Source organism: Bufo bufo, chromosome 9 (assembly GCF_905171765.1).
Source record: "Bufo bufo chromosome 9, aBufBuf1.1, whole genome shotgun sequence".
NCBI classification, from domain to species: Eukaryota; Metazoa; Chordata; class Amphibia; order Anura; family Bufonidae; genus Bufo; species Bufo bufo.
Genome location: NC_053397.1, coordinates 33,274,608 through 33,296,658, shown reverse-complemented (window position 1 = coordinate 33,296,658; position 22,051 = coordinate 33,274,608). Strand labels below are relative to the sequence as shown.

At 43.0% G+C, this 22,051-nt stretch overlaps 1 protein-coding gene across 1 annotated transcript in view; it reads right to left on the bottom strand.

The window, feature by feature from the left end:
- The window catches only part of CFAP20DC (CFAP20 domain containing), a 334,505-nt gene that overhangs the window by 180,284 nt on the left and 132,170 nt on the right, over positions 1-22,051 (bottom strand). Inside the window, exons 8-9 of the mRNA XM_040408726.1 lie at positions 18,153-18,317; positions 611-747 (exon numbers count right to left, since the gene is read on the bottom strand). Coding sequence (XP_040264660.1) covers positions 611-747; positions 18,153-18,317 — 302 coding nt within the window. The remainder of the gene's footprint in view (positions 1-610; positions 748-18,152; positions 18,318-22,051) is intronic.

The window sequence follows — 22,051 nt, the reverse complement described above, 5'->3', positions numbered from 1 at the left end:
CCGTTCTGTGACTCCATTCCGCATCTCCGGAATTGCAGACCCATTTAAGTGAATGGGTCTGAATCTGTGATGCGGGGTGCACACGGCCGGCGGCCGTAGATTGCCGACTCGCCGTTTACGGGCTGCAATAGGGCCATGACCGCCCAACGCCCGTGTGCATGAGGCCTTAAAGGCAACCTTCAAGGGGCAAAGGATTAGATTTCAATCCTATGTTGATAATGTTAACAAAAAGAAAATAGACCAAGATGTTTAGTAATGTGGTTCCTGCTGAGTGACTGACAGCTATAGCTGAGGGCACAGTCATACAGCCCACATGACTCCTAATCATTGAAAGAGAAGGGATTTAAATAGATGGTTATACTAAATAGTTTCCCACAAGAATATCTGCTCAGATCCCCCTGCTCTATAACATGACGCTGGGAGAATAGCTGAGGATCTAATATAATAGAATAACATAGAGAAAACTATATCTAAGAAAACACTGTAAATATGTAGGTTAAAAAAAAATGCATATATGGTATTTCCATAAGCTATATCAAACTGCACATAAGCTGCACAAATATAACATTTATTTGACACTTTAATCATTTGCAAAGACCTAGCTTCTCACCTCTCCTGAAGATCTGGCACTGGTTTTTCTTGAGGTGGCTGGAGGAGGTCCGGAAACTTTAGATCCAAATGCAATGTGAGACTTATCTCCCTTTCTAATGTCTCGAGAGTTGCCTTGTCCTCTGTTTGTGAGCAGATCTGCCAGAGCAGAACACGTGTTGTTAGGATATCATGTTAAACTAGAAAGAACACGTTCAGGTATAAACCATAATGAAAAAGAGACATGGGGGGGGGGGTTCTCCCTTTAAAATTGTGGGCGTGGTGCAGGCAGGGAAGGGGACGGACTGGCGGGCCCGTCTCATTCATCATTTTCTACGCCCGTTTCAGGCTTAGAAAATGGTCTAAATGTAAGACAGCTCGGAAGCTGTCTTACATTTAGAACTGGCGCTGGATGTGCCGGAGTTATTGAGAGGCCTGCGCCTCTTCATACCTTCGGCAGATCCTCCGCCAGCTATGGGGCTTTATTAAGGCCGGCGTCTAAAACGCAGTTCTTAATAAATGTGCCCCATTGTTTTTTATTAGCATTTCAGACGATGTAAAGGTATGTTCACACTTGTTGGTTTTGTTTTGGGGTTTTGCCACATTTAGGTTCATATTTTTCTGTATTTATTACAAAAAATGCTGAATTAAAAAGCTACAGCCCCTTGGGCGGGGGGGATCTATTGTCCCCTGTGCTGCCAGACACTGAAGCTGAGAACTGTGTGCCCCCCAAATCTATAAAAACTGATACACATTTTGTGTGATTCACCCCCCTCCTGCAGACCACCATTACTGCTTTCATCTCTATCTAAACCTACAGACCGTGTGATCTTCCCACTCTTTGGATGTTTCCTCCTCTCTATACTCTGATCTGCTGTGAACAACCTCCTCCCCCTCCTTGCTGCTATCGCTAACACAAAAAAATAAAATAAAGGAGGAAAACAGAGTTGCAACAACCAGGAGCTGTGCTGTGTGCTATCAGATCTGCATCAGAAACAGTAAGGCAACCAGCTAGGTGAAGAAATTGCACAGACTTTACGTAAGGAAATGTTCAAATCAAGACTCTGTAGAAAGTTGCATTTTCAGTGGCAAATAGCAAAAAGAAACAAAACAGAAAATATAAAAACTGCAAATTTTGTGAATAGCAGTAATATGTAATCTTCTGGCAGTGATCATTCAGAAGATAAAGTTATAAAGGTTCTTTGTCTAGATCTTCTCTTCACTTTGCACTTTCTATATGCAGCAGCTGTATGAAGTGCATATCCCTCTACACAATAGGTAAAAACCTGAACAAGACAGATCTATACCAATAATCAATTTGAATATTGTTTACACGTTGTAGGAGAAGGTAATCTGCAATTGCATCTTGTATTTTCAGATATGAAAACAGAGATATTTCTGCAATCATCAAACCTTACACTCCATAACTATCATTCATGCTTTGTTACATAGAATACACACAATGGCTACAAAAAGAAAAACCAAAGCAAAGCAACAATAGTATAATAATAAATGATTACTGCGCTCATGTGATATAATTCCCAATGTTTTCCTTTTCCTTCAAAGATGAACATTATTCAAAGAGCTACTATACCTAAACTATATGGATATGTATACAATAGATAGTTTTTTATGAACCTAACTTGGCTTTAATAAGACTACGACAACCTTCTGAATTTTCTTTTTATGATTGAATTTTACTCATTTTGGGCTAAAAATCATTTTTACGATTTATATTTATAAAAAAAAAAAAGTTTTTTTCCCTATAGGGTTAAATGTTGGCCCATCTGCAGAGTATCTTACTTTTAGTTTCATACTGAGATGTCAGGTTGCTGCTCTAATGTCTGGATGTATAGCCCTTATCTCTTAACTCCAGAAAGCTCATAAACACTCATTTAAGCCATAGCCTTATCAGTTTGATACGAATTTAGCTATAATGAGTGTTTTGGGCCATCAGAAGTTCAGAGATAAGGGCTATGCATAGCTGTCAGAAGAGCAACATGACTCAATGTAAAACCGAAACTAAGATACTCTGCACCTGGGCTGAAATTTAACACTGTAAGACAAAAACTGCTGAAAATGTTTAATAAAGACCAAATGAAAAAAAATATTTTAGTCCAAAATAAATAAAATGCAATCAATATAAAGTTGCACCTGAAGGTCTTCATAGCCTAAACCAAGATGTATCCAAATTTAAAAAGCATTGACAGTATCCTTCAGATAGTAATGTGTAAGGTATTGGCATCATAAAGTAATCTAAATGGATGTTGCAACTGCTGTGTGTATGTACAGTATACTACATATGATGAAGTGGAGAGTCTATACCATAATGGCACACTGATTCTTGTAATCCCTAGAATATGGCATACTGGTCGTTGTAGTCCTTAGACTATACATATTGATCTTGCTGGTATTCAGTAGAATATGGCAGACTGAGTTATTAGTAAAGATGGCCTTGCGGTTCGCCCGGCAGTCAATTCGCGGCGAACTTTGCGCGTTCGCGATTCACCAAACATGCGAACATATGGTGGTGTCTGCCGGCGCCATAATCTTTTGCATTGCGCCGAACTTTAACCCATGACACATCCATCAGGTGGGACAGGACAGCAGGACTTTTCAGCACATGGACACACCCCCACCCTATCAAAGAACCTGAACTGGCAGCCATTTTACATTCTGTGTTTTGCCAGTGTAGGAGGAGGTTGCTTTGTGGAGCAGGGACATGCTGTTAGGGACACCAAACGCTAGCTAATAGGGCCACAAAAGACTTTTTAAGGACTGGTATAGGTGTGCTATTGATAAGTGTGATATACTGAGGGGTGTGGTATACTTATAATATACTTTCTAACATAGAAAGTATAGTATAGTGCATTTGTATTGTGCAGCAGTTGTGTGCGGTTCTGCTGCGATACTGCAGCTATATAGAGGGGCAAACGCTATTTGAACAACTTATTGCAACGGGTATGATATACCTGTTGCCCCAAAAAAAACTGATTGAGGGGTGTGATATACCTATAATATACTTTCTAACATAGAATGTATATAGTGCATTTGTATTGTGAAGCAGTTGTGTGCGGTTCTGCTGCGAGACCGCAGCTATATAGAGGGATAAGCACTATTGGAACAACGATTTGCAACGGGTGTGATATACCTGTTGCCCCCAAAAAAACTGATTGAGAGGTGTTATATACCTTCTTCCACAATATACTGATTGAGGGCTGCGATATACTTGTTGCCCCAAATAAACAGGGTGGTGTGATATATCTGTTGTAGCAAAAAAAAATATTGAGGGGTGTGATATACCTGCTTCCACAAAATACTGAATAAGGGGTTCGATATACCTGTTTCCACCAAATATTGATTGAGGGGTGCGATATACCTGCTTCCACAAAATACTGATTAAGGGGTTTGATATACCTGCTTCAACCAAATATTGATTAAGGGCTGCGATATACCTGCTTCCAAAAAATACTGATTAAGAGGTTCGATATACCGGTTTCCACAAAAATATTGAATGAGGGCAGGGATATACCTGCTTCCACAAAATACTGATTAAGGGGTTCGATATACCTGTTTCCACCAATTATTGATTGAGGCCTGCAATATCCCTGCTTCCACAAAATACTAATTAAGGGGTTTGATATACCTGCTTCCACAAAATAATGATTGAGGCCTGCAATATACCTGCTTCCACAAAATGATGATTAAGGGGTTTGATATAACTGTTTCCACCAAATATTGATTGAGGCCTGCGATATACCTGCTTTTTCAAAATACTGATTAAGGGGTTCGATATACCTGTTTCCACCAAATATTGATTGAGGCCTGCGATATACCGGCTTCCACAAAATACTGATTAAGGGGTTTGATATACCTGCTTCCACAAAATACTGATTGAGGGCTGCGATATATCTTCTTTCACAAAATACTGACTAAAGAGTTTGATATACCTGTTCACACCAAATATTGATTGAGGCCTGCAATATACCTGCTTCCACGAAATACTGATTAAGGGGTTTGTTATACCTGCTTCCACAAAATACCGATTAAGGGGTTCGATATACCTGTTTCCACCAAATTCACTGTCCATGTTGTGGGACTATTTGTGCACTTATAGTAAATATTTGGTGGCTGCATCAGGTTCGCCTGCCATTAAAGTCAATGGGGCCCGCCACAAACGCGCGGTTCGCGAACATTTGTTCACAAACGAGCGTTCACGAACCGTCCCGGCCAATGTTCGTCCATCACTAGCTATTAGTCCATATACTGTATGAGTTGTTTTTATATTTATTACTATATAGTCACAGTCTGCCATGGTGTCTTCTACTGGTTGGCTCCATAAACCTCCTGTCTGTGAGCTAATTTCTGGTACTTTCTTGAAACATATCACATTTGTCATAATTTCTGTCCTGCATTTCTTCTCCAAGGCCTGTTTGGCTTCAAAGACTGGTAAAAGAAAAAGGTCATTACATTTATGTGGCTGCTGGTTGGCTCTTTGCATGTATAGTAAGTTCCTGTAGGAATAGTAAATAGTAGTTTAGGACCACCAATTAGTGAGTAATATGAGCACTATGCCTCTCATATTTGTATCATCCTACTAGTGGTGTACCTTAAATGGAGGCATGTGACTGCTCTAGGGCCCAGGAGGAAGGAGGACCCAGCGCTGAACTCCTTCTCTTCCAGACAAGAAAACAGTGCATTTTCATGCAGTTGCTACTACGGGGAGCTCAGTGCAAAGAGAATATTACGCCTTCCATTGCAGTCAATGGTAACTGTATAAATTCCTATGCCAGGATTAGTGGAGCGGAGCAGGGTCCTGCCTGTGCCTGCTTTTCTAAGCTAAAAACTTACATGCAGGACTTTTAGCTTAGAGAAGCGGGCAGAGGCAGGAGTCCGCTCAGCTAATCCTTGCATAGCACATTGTTATAGGGTACCCATGTGCTTTCCCAGCATTTAGTAAATCTCAGGGGGCACAGGCAGGAGCTGCAATGTGTGCTTCTGCCCGTACTCTGTTCTCTGCGGCCCCATTCATAAAGTGCACAGTCGGTACTCCGCTGAGAAGTCAGCAATGTGCCAGAAGAGCGAATTTAATGCGCGTAGGAAATCTGCGCTTTAGGGGGAAATATCTCTAGTAAAAATACAAAATACATTAATAAAATACATTAGAAAATTTTTAGGCCATTAGGAACATTTAAATTTTTTTTTTAAAAGCTTAGTTACTCTTTAAGTTTAAAGTGTACCTCCTGTTTGATAAAAGTTTGAAGAAAGCAGGTGTTACAATCTGAGAATTTTTCTATATATAATTAGGCTATTGTGCTCTGTGATTAATTTAAGTCTGGGGTTTCTAATTCCAGTCTTCATCTAGTATGCAATGAAGTTAGAGGCAGCAGAATTATTAAGAGGCGCTCACCTCTTAATACTTTGTCATATATCGACAGCTCCATATGCCGGAATCTGAAATCTACACCTTTTCAGGTGGGCAGACTGTTTGGTAGGCACTATCAATATAGACACTGTGTAGAAGGTACTCTCGGGCAGGCAATGTCTATGTAGATACTGTGTATGGGGTACTTTGTGGTGAGCAGTGTCCATGATGTTCATGTGAACACTGTCTATAGGGTATTTTCTGGTAGGCAATGCCCAAGTAAGCACTGTGCAGAGGGTTCTGTCTGACAGGCACTGTCAGTGTAGGCATTGTGTATAAGGTACTTTTTAGTGGAGACTGTCCATAGGGTACTTTCTGGCAGACGTGGTCTAAGTAGACACTGTCTATAGGGTACTCTCTGGTAAGCACTATCTATGTGGGCACTTCGTACATGATACTCTCTGGCAGGCACTGTGCATAAAGTACTTTCTGGTGGGCACTTTCCATGTAGGCATTGTGTATAGGGTACCTTCTGGTGTGCACCCTCTATGTAGACACTGTATGTAGGGTACTCTCTGGCAAGCACTGTCTATGTAGGCATTGCATTCTTTCCGGCAGGCACTGTGTACAGGGCACTCTCTGTTGGGCACTGTGTATTGGGTACTCTGGCAGACATCAAGTAGGCATTTTACCTACGGTACTCTCTGGTAGGCACTGTGTATAGGGTACTTTTCGGTGGGCATTGTCTGTGCAGACATTGTTTGTAGAATACTTTCTGGCAGGCACTATGAAAGCACTGTGTATACAGTAGTCTCTGGCAAGCACTATCTACAGTGGATATAAAAAGTCTACACACCCCTGTTAAAATGTCAGGTTTCTGTGATGTAAAAAAATGAGACAAAGATAAATTATTTCAGAACTTTTTCCACCTTTAATGTGACCTATAAACTGTACAACTCGATTGAAAAACAAACTGAAATGTTTTAGGTGGAGGGAAGAAAAAAAAAATAATAATAATGTGGTTGCATAAGTGTGCACACCCTCTTATAACTGGGGATGTAGCTGTGTTCAGAATTAAGCAATCACATTCAAAATCATGTTAAATAGGAGTCAGCATACACCTGCCATCATTTAAAGTGCCTCTGATTAACCCCAAATAAAGTTCAGCTGCTCTAGTTGGTCTTTCCTAAAGTTTTCTTAGTCGCATCCCACAGCAAAAGCCATGGTCCACAGAGAGCTTCCAAAGCATCAGAGGGATCTCATTGTTAAAAGGTATCAGTCAGGAGAAGGGTACAAAAGAATTTCCAAGGCATTAGATATACCATGGAACACAGTGAAGACGGTCATCATCAAGTGGAGAAAATATGGCACAACAGTGACATTACCAAGAACTGGACGTCCCTCCAAAATTGATGAAAAGATGAGAAGAAAACTGGTCTGGGAGGGACCAAGAGGCCTACAGCAACATTAAAGGAGCTGCAGGAATATCTGGCAAGTACTGGCTGTGTGGTACATGTGACAACAATCTCCCATATTCTTCATATGTCTGGGCTATGGAGTAGAGTGGCAAGACGAAAGCCTTTTCTTACGAAGAAAAACATCCAAGCCAGGCTACATTTTGAAAAAACACATCTAAAGTCTCCCAAAAGCATGTGGGAAAAGGTGTTATAGTCTGATTGAACTTTTTGGCCATAATTCCAAACGATATGTTTGGCGTAAAAACAACACTGCCCATCACCAGAAGAACACCGTACCGACAGTGAAGCATGGTGGTGGCAGCATCATGCCAATGGGCTGTTTTTCTTCAGCTGGAACTGGGGCCTTAGTTAAGCTAGAGGGAATTATGAACAGTTCCAAATACCAGTCAATATTGGCACAAATCCTTCAGGCTTCTGCTAGAAAGCTGAACATGAAGAGGAACTTTATTGTTCAGCATGACCACGACCCAAAGCATACATCCAAATCAACAAAGGAATGGCTTCACCAGAAGAAGATTCAAGTTTTGGAATGGCCCAGCCAGAGCCCAGACCTGAATCCGATTGAAAATCTGTGGGGTGATCTGAAGAGGACTGTGCACAGGAGATGCCCTCGCAATCTGACAGATTTGGAGTGCTTCTGCAAAGAAAAGTGGGCAAATCTTGCCAAGTCAAAATGTGCCATGCTGATAGACTCATACCCAAAAAGACTGAATGCTGTAATAAAATCAAAAGTTGCTTCAACGAAGTATTAGTTTAAGGGTGTGCACACTTATGCAACCGTATTATTTTATTTTTATATTTTTTCTTCCCTCTACCTAAAAGGTTTCAGTTTGTTTTTCAATTGAGTTGTACAGTTTATAGGTCACATTAAAGGTGGAAAAAGTTCTGAAATGATTTATCTTTGTCTCATTTTTTTTACATCACAGAAACCTGACATTTTAACAGGAGTGTGTAGACTTTTTATATCCACTGTATGTAGGCACTGTATATAGGGTACTCTCTGGTGGGCACTGTTTATGTAGGCACTGTGTATAGAGTACTTTCTGGTAGACACTGTCTATGTAGGCACTGTATATAGGGTTCTCTCTAGCAAGCACTATCTATGTAGGCACTGTATATAGGGTACTCTCTGGTGGGCACTGTCTATGTAGGCGCTGTGTATAGCGTACTTTCTGGCAGGCACTGTCTATGTAGGCGCTGTGTATAGGGTACTCTATGGTGGGCACTGTTTATGTAGGCACTGTGTATAGCAGGGATGGCCAACCTGTGGCTCTTCAGCTGCTGTAAAACTACAACTCCCACCATGCCCTGCTGTAGGCTAATAGCTGTAGGCAGTGTGGGCATGCTGGGAGTTGTAGTTTTGCAACAGCTCGAGGGCCTCAGGTTGGCCATCCCTGGTGTATGGCGTACTTTCTAGCAGACACTGTCTATGTAGGCACTGTATATAAGGTACTCTCTAGTGGGCACTGTCTATGTAGGCACTGTATATAGGGTACTCTCTAGTGGGCACTGTCTATGTAGGCACTGTATATAAGGTACTCTCTAGTGGGCACTGTCTATGTAGGCACTGTATATAAGGTACTCTCTAGTGGGCACTGTCTATGTAGGCATTGTATATAGGGTACTCTCTAGTGGGCACTGTCTATGTAGGCACTGTGTATATAGGGTACTTTCTAGCAGACACTGTCTATGTAGGCACTGTATATAGGGTACTCTAGTGGGCACTGTCTATGTAGGCACTGTATATAGGGTACTTTCTAGCAGACACTGTCTATGTAGGCACTGTATATAGGGTACTCTCTAGTGGGCACTGTCTATGTAGGCATTGTATATAGGGTACTCTCTAGTGGGCACTGTCTATGTAGGCACTGTATATAGGGTACTCTCTAGCAGACACTGTCTATGTAGGCACTGTATATAGGGTACTCTCTAGTGGGCACTGTCTATGTAGGCACTGTATATAGGGTACTTTCTAGCAGACACTGTCTATGTAGGCACTGTATATAGGGTACTCTCTAGTGGGCACTGTCTATGTAGGCACTGTGTATAGGGTACTTTCTAGCAGACACTGTCTAAGTAGGCACTGTATATAGGGTACTCTCTAGTGGGCACTGTCTATGTAGGCACTGTATATAGGGTACTTTCTAGCAGACACTGTCTATGTAGGCACTGTGTATAGGGTACTCTCTAGTGGGCACTGTCTATGTAGGCATTGTATATAGGGTACTTTCTAGCAGACACTGTCTATGTAGACACTGTATATAGGGTACTCTCTAGTGGGCACTGTCTATGTAGGCATTGTATATAGAGTACTCTCTAGTGGGCACTATCTATGTAGGCACTGTATATAGGGTACTCTCTAGTGGGCACTGTCTATGTAGGCACTGTGTATAGGGTACTCTCTAGTGGGCACTGTCTATGTAGGCACTGTATATAGGGTACTCTCTAGTGGGCACTGTCTATGTAGGCACTGTATATAGGGTACTCTCTAGTGGGCACTGTCTATGTAGGCACTGTATATAGGGTACTCTCTAGTGGGCACTGTCTATGTAGGCACTGTATATAGGGTACTCTCTAGTGGGCACTGTCTATGTAGGCACTGTATATAGGGTACTCTCTAGTGGGCACTGTCTATGTAGGCACTGTGTATAGGGTACTCTCTAGTGGGCACTGTCTATGTAGGCACTGTATATAGGGTACTCTCTAGTGGGCACTGTCTATGTAGGCACTGTATATAGGGTACTCTCTAGTGGGCACTGTCTATGTAGGCACTGTGTATAGGGTACTTTGACAGGCACCATGTAAAGGTGCTGTTATGTACGTACCCTAAGAAGGAAAATACAGTTTTGCCTGTTTTTAGCAGTTTTGAGCTGGCCCAGCACAAAAATCTTTGGGGGGGAGGGGATTTATAAATCTGTTGAATGCATAATTTGGAAAAATATCATATTTATGGAGCCTTTCACTTTTCAAGCAGATGCACCATAGCAAATTGAAAAGTCTGAACATCATGAATCTCTTGTGATCTGTGTGGGCATTTTCATGGAAACGGGCTGATATATAGAAAAGCAGCGTTGTTGATGTCTTTACTTCCTGGTACATTGACAGCTGAATCTGCAGTCTGATGCAGAAAAAACGCTTTCACAGTACGCAGGTGACAGGCGCCATTTAATGCATAACATTTAGAGGGGAAAAAACAGACGTCTTTCTGCTTCTCGATTAATCTCTAAACTAAGAAAACTTGTGGCGTTTGAAGTGAATTCCAAAACTTCTTTAATTAAAATGATGATCATGAATCTCTAACATTAGGGGGAAGGAAATAAATACATTTTCGAGCTTGTAATTTTAAAGTAAATGACTGGTTTTGATGCAAACTCAGTGGAGCAATGCATGCTGTCATTAGCAACTTGAACTCTTCTATTAAATAACAAGCTCCGACTCTGTTCAATTAGAGGAAGGAATATGAAATGTTGCAAATCTTACCTGATCAAGAAGCAGCCGCAATGACATGGGGATTGGAAATCAGTGCAATGGTAACATTATTATTCACATGACAGGAATGATTTACTACAAATAGGAAGCTGTAATGTGGGCAAAGCCGCGGGAACCGAGGCACGAAAGTTTTTAAAGTGTTTAAGTTCCTGTTCCATCGCATACATAAAAACATACTGTACTTTACCCACAATGCCATAGCTGGCCTTAGGGGCATTCAGGAAGTGCCACAGACGGACTGGTATTTGAGAATTGTGACTATAAAACGTATTAACTGTATGGCGGTATTATTTTCTACATTATTTAGACCACGAGTGTGCAACCTTTCCTGGTCCGAGGCCCAGGTTGTCATATTAAAGCCCTTCCGAAAAACCACAATGAACTTAGGGCTCATGCACACGACCGTATGTATTTTGCGGTCCGCAAATAACGGATGATGTTTGTGTGCTTTCCGTACTTTGCGGAACGGAACAGCTGGCCCCGTGATGCGGACAATAATAGGACATGTTCTATTTTTTTTCGCGGAACGGACATACAGAAACAGAATGCAGAATGCACACGGAGTAACTTCTGTTTTTTTGGGGGACCCATTGAAATGAATGGTTCCATACACGGTCCTCTGATTGGAGCCCGCACAGGGCTCCAATTGGTTTGCCATGAGAGCCTGGGGATTTGTGAAGGTTCCCACTGCCTCAAAAGCTGTACCTGAGGAATGGCTGCTCAGGCGGCCTTTCAGAATCCATAGACTGCAATAGTATTCTATTGCAGTCTATGGGACAAGCAATCCCGTACAAGATGCTGTTTCTCTTGAAGACGTTTATGAATGAATTGCCAGTGCTGTACCCCAGAACAGGGTAACTTTAAAGCCTAATTGTTGTAATGTTATGTTGCTAAGTGAAATTCTGTGATTTACCGTATTTCTACACCTAATAGTATTGTACTGTATTAGTGATGAGCGAACTGGTTCGGCCTGCTTTGGACAAACCCGGTTCGTTCATCTACATAACTCATATTCATTGCGATCCCTATCTCCGCACGAGCAAATTAGAATGTATTGCCTCCGATGAGGCTCTTTCAATATGGCCGCGTTAACACGAGACTTCTGTAGCCTCGTGCATGCGCCGTTACTGTGAGTTGCGGCACATGCATTAATGAATTACATAACGAATCTGAACTTGGATTTGTGGAGTCCATAATCATTAACAAATCTGGGTTCGGATTCATTAAGCAATACATTAACGAATGCACCGCTATTCACAGTAACGGCGCATGCGTGAGACTATAGAAGTCTCGCGTTAACAGCGGCCATATTGAAAGAGCCTTACTGGAGGCAATACGTTCTATTGCTCATACGGAGATAAAGATTGAAATGAACATGAGCTATGTAGATGAACGAACCAGGTTCCTCCATAGCAGGATGAACTGGTTCACTCTTCACTACACTGTATGGATCGTTTAGAGTTAACACCTTTACTTATCCCCTTAGGTTGTTAGAAGATGGATCTGGGTTCGCCCCCTGGTTAGTGGGTAGTGAAAGCCTAGCTGAAGAAGAGAGTGGACTTACTTGTCCAAGCTCCTCACAGCTAGCTCCAAGCTCAGAGCTCATTGTCTTTATCTCGGAGACAATCTACAGCCAATACAACAACCTCATCACCAAAAGTGCTTCAGAGAGAAAGAAAAATCAGGTCCAGAATCTACAAGGCCGTGCATTGGAGTCAGTCAGCAAGGTATTGCGCACGTTTATGGAGAGAGACTTTGCTGCTGTGAGGGAACATTGCGAGCTCCCCCTTCCACACCTTGAAGCAGTTTGGCCAGACGTATGTTATATTTGCACCCCCTCAGCCCGGGAATTACAGAAACATTTACAAGGAACCTCATCGCATGCCTAAGGTCCTGCAGAGAGACTATAGGGACACAGACAGAAGGGGTACTATAACCTCCACCATTACTGCTGGAAGGATTCCACTGTGATCTATTTGGAACTACTACTCCCACTCAGCACTTTATTAAAGAGACGTATTTATTAATATGGCCTGGTTACTGACTCTTCCATCATCCTTACTCTTGCCTTGCACCCTGCCGAGACACTTAACATCAAGAGCACCCCAGAGCAGAAGCCCCAAGACCAGAGTATGTTCTAAGAGAAGAAAGGGTGCACCCTCCAGTGACTGCACAGCCCAAGGGAGAATTGCCACTCTGAGTACTACTACCATCCGCAGAACCACTACCACTCCCATCCTCTGCTACCCTCTCCCGGGCCGTCTGCAACATCAGCAGTCTGCACTAAGGGTTTATAAGGGTCTAACTGGGTGTTACCAGACGGGAGATGTCCCTGCACAGTCTGACACCGGCAGCACTGATTTGATAGTGTCAGGCTGTAAAGGGACACGCCCCCAACTTGTAACACCCATATGGACCATTACTGCAGACTGCTGCCAATCCAGTGACAGGCTGAGTGGGCATCTCTTTTCATTTTCTATGTGTTTACCTGGGACCAGGAAGTGGAGAGCAGTGACAGCAGGGTAATGGTCTGACCAGTGGTAAGTAATGCTTCTTACACCATTCCGCCCCTTATCTAAAACATTTAATTGCACATGACAACCTCTTTAAAGAGGACCTCTCACCGCTCCTGACAGGCCTGTTCTAATAGCTTCATGCATTCCCCATGTAATAACAATTCTGAAGCATCTATTCTTATGACTCTATGTTGTGCCATTCCTACATTATTCCTGCTAGAAGTTATGAAGGAATTACTAGCAGTCTGCAGTAAGGGTACAGAGGGTGGTAACCAGTTGGGGGTGTGTCCCTGCACAGTCTGAGAATGACAGCACTGATTGGATAGAGTGAGTCTGTGCAGGTACACCCCCCCCCCCCCCCCACTGGTTACCTCCCCTCTGTACCCTTACTGCAGACTGCTAGCAATTCATTCATAACTTCTAGCAAGTCATAAGCACAGATGCTTGCGAATAGTTTTTCCATGGGGAATGCAAGTAGTTATTAAAACAGACATGTCAGGAGACATGATGGGTCCTCTTTAAATAGAAAATATGAATAGTTATGCAGTTTTAAATAAAAAAGGATATTTAAGAACCTAAGAAGGCTGTGTGACAGGATGAATTCACACACGGCAGATTTACTGCAGAAACTTTGGCGACTATTCCATTTCTATGGGGATTGCAGAAATCCATGTGCTGGCCACCAAACCTGCTGCGTGTGATTACCCCCTTACAGTGGCCATACCATTTGTCACTCAGCTTTTCCAGAAACAGATAAAACTAAGAAATAGGCTTTTTATCAGTTTGATAGAAATGGAAACCTGGAAATGGTAGCTGGTGGCCTTAAGGGTCCATTCACAAGAGCGTGTGTGTTTTGCGGATCCACGGATCCGCAAAACACGGACACCGGCAATGTGCGTCCGTATTTTGCGGACCGCACATCGCCGGCACTTAATAAACAAAATGCCTATTCTTGTCCGCAATTGCGGACAAGAATAGGACATGTTCTATTTTTTTCAGGAACGGAATTGCACACCCGGAAGTGCGGATCCATAGAAATGAATGGGCCTTCAATTCCGTTCTGCAAAATGCGAAACAGAATTGCGGATGTGTGAATGGACCCTAAACGGGATATCCAATGTGTAAAATATGCCCCCTCTAATGCCCGGGCCCCTCATATAGAGGATACTTATCCCGCTCCCCGGCACCCGCGTCGCTCCTGATCCCCGCATAGCCGTCGCTGCATCTCCACGTCGCGTGGATCAAAACATCTGACGACGGGGGGAGCAGCCAATAGCAGACCGCGACGGAGACGAGCTGCCCTAGCGTCAACTGTGATGCTATGGAGGCTCGTCCCCATCGCGGCCTGCTATTGGCAGATATCCCCCCGATCGCCGGATGTTTTGATCTACGCGACGGGGAGCGGGGTAAGTATCATCTATATGAGGGGCTCGGGCATTGGGGGGCATGTTTAATAAAGCTCATTAAGAAACTTTCATAAGAGCTAATAAAATGTAAAAATTCCTTCAAATCCTGCGACATTTTTTAAGCGCAGCAGTCTATTCTGACATATATGACAGGCCGGGGAGAGCGGAAGAGGCCCGCCAGGTAATGATTGCGGGAGCCATATATTCTAGAAGTAATAAATAGAAGGAAGCGATTGCTTTGAGCTCCTTCATGTGTGCTGCGATGGAAACGTCTAGGGGACAGGAGCGCTTTAAGCGCAGAGCGTTCTCTCGGAGTGACTCTTAGCAGCTTGTATTTATAACATGTCATGTGATAACTCTGTAGACCGAGCACATATATATTCAATCACGGTGACAACAGCCGGCACAGCGAGTCTGTCCTGACAGGCATTATACTTCATCTCCGGTACCCACACCCTGTCTGTAAAATCTCTCCTTTATCACAACGCACGCTGCCAGAAAAAGCCGTTATTCTGATATATGGCAGTTGCCAACTCAATATCTTGCCGCTAGAAAGTGACAAACCCTGAGAGCTAAAAGTAGATTTCCAGTCTATGCTGAGTTTTCTATCGACGTATGCGCAATCCTCGCCCGAAGAGAATCCGTCAGATTAGACCGCTGGTCCCGACGAGGGGAACCGGATTACAGAATGGTTGCAGGCCTAATATTTAAAGGGGTTTTCAGATGAATCATATTCTACAGTTTTCAAACCAGCACCTGGATCTGAATATTTTGTAATTGCATGGAATAAAAAATGTTGTATAACCACTGAGTTATTCAATGAAATCTATCTGTATAGCGCCACCTGCTATTAGTTTTTTTAATCTTATTTCTTTGTTCTGCTCACTGAGATGGACGCACATGCTCAGTTCCATCCTTCAACTGCCTCTTGAGCTGTGATAGGGAGAGCATGGACACGCCCCCTGAGCTGTGATAGGGAGAGCATGGACACGCCCCCTGAACTGTGATAGGGAGAGCATGGACACGCCCCCTGAGCTGCAGCAGAGAAGACACTCCCCTTGAGCTGTCCGCTTGATATAAATCTATCAGAGCAATGAATGGGGAGATCTCTGGATCCATGTGAGGTACAGAGCTGGTTCTAGCTTTGTTAGAAAGAGATTGTCATGTACTGTATGATGTCTGATTTTCATTTTTTACATTAATCATGGGATAGCCCCTTTAAGGAGGCATTCCATGTCCATTTACAAATGATTCTACTAGTGCATGGATGAATGATGATTAGTGAATGTCCTCCTCCTGAGCCCGTTGTAGTTTTCCTAATTAAAGAGGTGACTGGCACAGGTTGTTCAAGGGGTTGGCTCCTTTCATTCCAAGTGTTAAAGTGTCCCTAAGTTTTCAGAAAACTTTTGGTATGTCATAGAGACATATCAAGATTTTTGATCGGTAGGGGTCTGAGTGATGAGACCTCTATTGAAGATAGAAGAGAGAGAGAGAAGCGCTTACCACGAGTTACCACGGTTTCTCTCACTGAAGAAGAAGCAATCGTGGCGGATTCATAGACTTTCCGCTGAGCCGTCTTGCTTCCTTTCCTGCAGAGAGGAGAGAGTGTGCGATATGTGAGCGCTTCTCTCTCCTCAGTCTAGTGATCGGGAGTACTAGCACTTTGATACGTCTCTAGGTCTCTGGTGTCCCCTTTAATGTGCATTATATGGTACTTACTAATATAATTATTTTATTGAAACACAGTGAACTTGACTTGTGATGGCCTGCGCATGCGCATTTTATGTCCAGGCCATTTTATGGGGCTGTGCACCCCTTTCCCTAGTCGGAGGCCTCCTGTCCCATTCAGCTTCCTGTCCAGAAGATGGCCTCAGATGGAGGAGCAAAACATATCATCAGGTTTTCTCTATGGATACACAGAGCGTCTGTCAATTGCGCATGCGCAGGCCTAGATGTCAGTAGACATGCACATAAATAAATATATATAAGTAAGCCATACGGTGCACATTAGGGTTCACATTAACACTTGAAATAAATTGGTCAGTGTCACAGTACCCACATGAATAACCTGAAGTTTACAGGTCCCATTGTAAAATTTGTACCAGGTTCCCCCACTTTTCATGTGGCATTTATAATACTGGTGTCTTGTTAAGTTGCAGAGGGGAGTTTGGGGCCCTTCAGGTAAAAGGACTCAGTTGACCCTTATTGCTGCGTACCTGAATGTAAACTATAGAAAGTTGTGCCAACTTGGATTTTTAGAACTCAATGGCTCATGGAGTCCCTCTGAATCCACATTACTGTGTGTGCCGCCATATGGTACCTCTGTATGACACAGTAAAAAAAATTGTCTTTATAACATAGCATCTGATGGAACAGTGCCGTATTATGGATGTTTACAACACATGAATCACCATTTGTGATCCCTAATCTGCCCAATCGCGCTCACAAAACAACCCAGGAATTCCCACTTTGGTGGTAAATTTACACAAGCTTCATTCCTCTAGGTTCTGGTCCATGGGACAATCCCAAGAAAGAAAGGGATGGTTTGGAGATACGTCACACAGATCAGTATTATACTTATGTGATGAGGCCTTACAAAAATATCCAGAGACAAAGGGTTTTTAGCACTACAGGAGACACAAGGATCTCCTCCAATGGTGAAGCCCCTAGGGATCAACCCCCATCAATTATCATTCATTAAAGGGGTTTTCCGGGTTCAGAGCTAAACCCCGACATATACCCATTTTCTCCAAGGCAGCCTCTCTGATATGAGCATCAGAGCATTTCATGCTCCAATGCTCTCCTTTGCCCTGCCCTGAATCACACAGGACAAGGGCTTTTTTTGGAGATCCAATGATGTACTGGGCTCTCCATGGATAAAGCTAGGCGGGAGCTTCCGCCCAGCAGTGAGCCCGGTGACATCACTGGCACTAATGGGCTGGCTTTAGCGCTACTCTAGCCTGTAAAATGGCCTAGCAGCGCTAAAGCCTGCACATCAGTGCCGGTGGTGTCACCGGGAACACTGCTAGACGAAAGCCTCCGCTTAGCAGTGTAAAAAACATAAACAAACAGGCTTTGTCCTGCGCGATCCTGCACGGGGCAAGGGAGAGCATCGGAGCATGAAATGCTCCGATGCTCATATTAGGGGGGCTGCCTAGGTGAAAATGGGATATATGTCCAGGTTCAGAGATTTTAAGATCCCCTTTAAGATGTAGGGAAGATATGTATAGCATAATAATAAAACATAAAATTTCCAATTTCATTCAAACAATCTAAATGTCATTTTGAAGTCTGGATACACAAAACGTACCTGTTTCGGTGGATAACACAGGTCTACCATCGTCTCGAACGTCAGTGTTACGCAATTTTGTAAGGTCTAGGACCTGGGTGACCTGCTCAACATCGGTGGTAATTTGGCAGCTTCGAGGAATTGTATCGGTGGGATCGCAGTCTGATAATGATGATTCACATATGTCTGTAAAATAGATCACCATAGCTACATTTGTACATTTTACTTCCTATACATTCAAGTGTCTGCTGTTTTTTTTTTGTCTATAAACCATTAGATACTAATGCGGTTTTTGAGGACCTAAGTTTTACCTTGAGTAGACATCCCATAGGTTGAGGAAGTAATCGATAGATGTCAGCATCGCCAACTGTACTATGATCGTTGAGAAGTATTGCAGTAGACAATAGGCTTGGCCTTAGGGTGGATTGTACCACCTTCAATTGAAGCCCCCTGAAGTTGTATCACATTGACACAAATAATATAGTCATACATTGTATAAAAGCTCTCATACATTAAAGGAGGTTTCCACGATTTTGGTATTGATAGCCAATTCTCAGGATAGGTCATCAATATCTGATCGGTGGATGTCAAACTCCTGGGACCCCCGCCGATCATCTATTTGAAGAGGCAGTGGTGCTCAGATGAGTGCTGCAACATCTTCCTAGGCAAGTGACACATTCATTGGTCACATGACCAAGGCGCAGCTCAGTCCAACCAAATAAGTCTGGGTTGCAGTACCAAGCACAGCTGCTGTACAATGAATGGTACTGTCACCAGAGCACCAAGGCCCCTTTAAATAGCTCATCGTGGGGGGTGCTGGTGGGAGTCTGACCAACACCGATCAGATACTGATAATCTATCCTTAGCATAGGTCATCAATATCTTACTTCCGGAAAACTCCTCAAAACTGACCCATAGGCTTCTATTATACCAACGGAGGCCAAAAGAGTGTGCTTTTGGCTTCCCTTTGGTGGCATCAGACGAGGGTTAAATTTTTATACAGCATGGGATAGGGCAGCAGACTGTGATACTCCTTACAGGGTAGAGAATTTTTTTGAACAGGGTGCCTATGGGTGATTGATGCACCTGTTAAACACACGTCTTCTAAACCTCGAACAGTGTGAAAAGAGCCTTAAAGGGGTTAACCAACCCATAAAATGCCTCCCCATATGCCCGGGCCCATGACAGATGTTATACTTACCTGGCTCCCCGTACGTGCGCTGCTTCTGACCCCTGCACAGCCGCCGCTGCATCTCCCCGTCATGTGGATTAAAACATATGGCGTTGGGGAAGGGTGGTGGTCTACAGTCAATAGCAGGCCGCAACGGGAACGAGCCTCCCTAGCATCGTGGGTAACCCTAGGAAGAATTGTTCCCGTCGTGACCTGCTATTGGTTGCATCCCCCCCACCTGGAAGCCGGATGTTTTCATTCGCACGACGGGAAGATACAGCGGTGGCCGTCAGAAGCGACACGGGTGCCGGGTAAGTATAGCCTCTGTCAGGGGCCCGGGTGTAGGCAATTTAGGGGTTGGATAACCCCTTTAAGATTACCTGATTACCGCCACCATGCAGCGCTCAAATAGCACTGCCAAACTGTTGTTTAAAGAACACTACCCAACATACAGTATCTACTACAATGGGACTCGGAGCACAAATGTCTTTCTTTCTTAAAAATTACAAAGAAAGCCTTTTTATGTATTATATGAATATATAATATGAATTATATGAAATATTATATGAATCTCACCAACATACAGTAGCTGAAAACTAGATGAAGTGTAGCGGCTTTTCTACAGGCACCAAATCTGGGACCTGAAGTGCAGGACCACGGTAGCCAAGGGCACCCTCTACAGTACTGAATTGTGATACATCCTGTGTCATCCTCAGGTTGGCACCGGTGGGCATGCCCTGTAGTCCAAAATTCAGTTACCGTATTTTTGAAAGGTAAATGAGTTAATCTACGTTGCCTATGTATTGTAATGACACATCATTTACGAGCACAAAATATGACAGCCGCACAACAACCTTCTCGAACAATTATGCAAATTGCCTACATTAACATCGCGACAATAAGGAAGGAAAATAACACAGGCTGTTTCAATAAAAGACTGTAAAAAAATAAATTATTTGGCTATTACAAATCAGAATTCAAGCCGTGTTCACTTTGAATAGTCAGAGTACAGCTCATTTCTGCCGATGTCCTAAGTCTTCAATTTCTTTCAAATTACCATGTGCGGTTTGTAATCATAAAAAGTACAGTGTGTCACAGATTTCTGCATTAATTGACAGGCATATGCAAGGAAAAGGTGATAAACAGGGTGGCATTTTTCTATTATGTCTCTGGCACATACGTACTGAAATCTTTTTTATTTTTAAATCTGTCACAAATCTTTCATCTTCTTCGGAAGAATTTTTTATTTTTTTTTGCCAGATACAAATGGCATTTCATATTCTCGGCAAATCTATTATTTTTTTCCTTCTCTCGTATTCGTTACAGAGTGTAAACTTTTTTCCCTTTTTTTTATTGTTCAGACTTTTTACTTCTTCAGCTCCGACTTTCTTCAAAGTCTATAATTTATTTAGTCTTCCGCTAAGCAGGATTGGCGCTAAGCACTCGACACATTAACTCAAAATGGAACGTATAAAGTAATTAAGATATTTGCATAACCTCTTTATAGGCATCATAAATCAAACATTACCATTGTTCTAGAAACAAAAAGTACACAAGGAAAACAAACCGAGCTTTCATTTCATTTCCTTCCGCTCAAAGCTTTTATGGAAAGTAAAGAGGTTTGATAAGCTTATTATTCTAATGAGGAAGGAAATATTATTTTCTCACTTTCTGGTTTAAATAACAAGTACACTACAAAACACTAGATTAAAGCACATTTCTAGTGATACTTTTTTTTAGGACACTAGAATCTCACAAAAAAGGTGATGCAAATTGACACAGCTTGGCAAAATTTGGTACAAATAGGGTTTCTACAATTATTTCTGACTCACTCAAAATGGGTAGGGTTTAGTAGGAAGGTGTGGTGGCTTTGCGCGAAAAATGTGACATTTTGCCTCAAAATTGCACCGCAGTTCTGGAGTAAAATTCTGTCTGTAAGTCAAGCAGTAGTTGGTACAGAGTCAGAAAAAGGTGTCTAGCCCTGAACGGATGAGCCAGCTGTGATAAATCTGGTGCAGGTCTAGACAGGCTGTCTAAAATTATGCCATCCATAGGTTTAGTAAATATGCCACTACATTTTTATGTCCTACTGTATTCTTGTTTTCTGCCAGGATATCTTTTACTAAAATGAATGGAAACTCTTAAAGGGCATCTGTCAGCAGTTTTGTACCTATGACACTGGCTGACCTGTTACATGTGCGCTTGGCAGCTGAAGGCATCTGTGTTGGTCCCATGTTCACATGTGCCCGCATTGCTGAGAAAAATGATGTTTTGTTATATGCAAATGAGCGTCTAGGAGCAACGGGGGCGTTGCCGTTACACCTAGAGGCTCTTCTTTCTCTGCAACTGCCGCGTCCTCTGACAATATTTTCACTGCCTGGCCCTGTCAATCAAAGCAGAGAGGGGGCGCGGCAGTTGCACAGAGAGCACAGCCTCTAGGTGTTTACCTATGAGGTAACACTGACCTGTTACCTTCATTCATTCTCATTCTCTGGGTCAGGATGATTATAACGATACCTCATTTACAGGGGCTTAGCGATAGGGGAAGCGGCTGCTTTGGGAACCAAACTCAGAAAGGGCACACCCAGGATGAGGACTAAAAGATTTCATTGTCAGGGCCTCCTCAACAGTATTACACAATTACATTATATACAGAGACCCTGTAGGAATAAGGATGGAGCGGCTACCGGGCCTGGTCTGAGAGAGCGATTTTGACTAGCCCCAGGAGGAAAAGGTTGCGAAGAAGTTG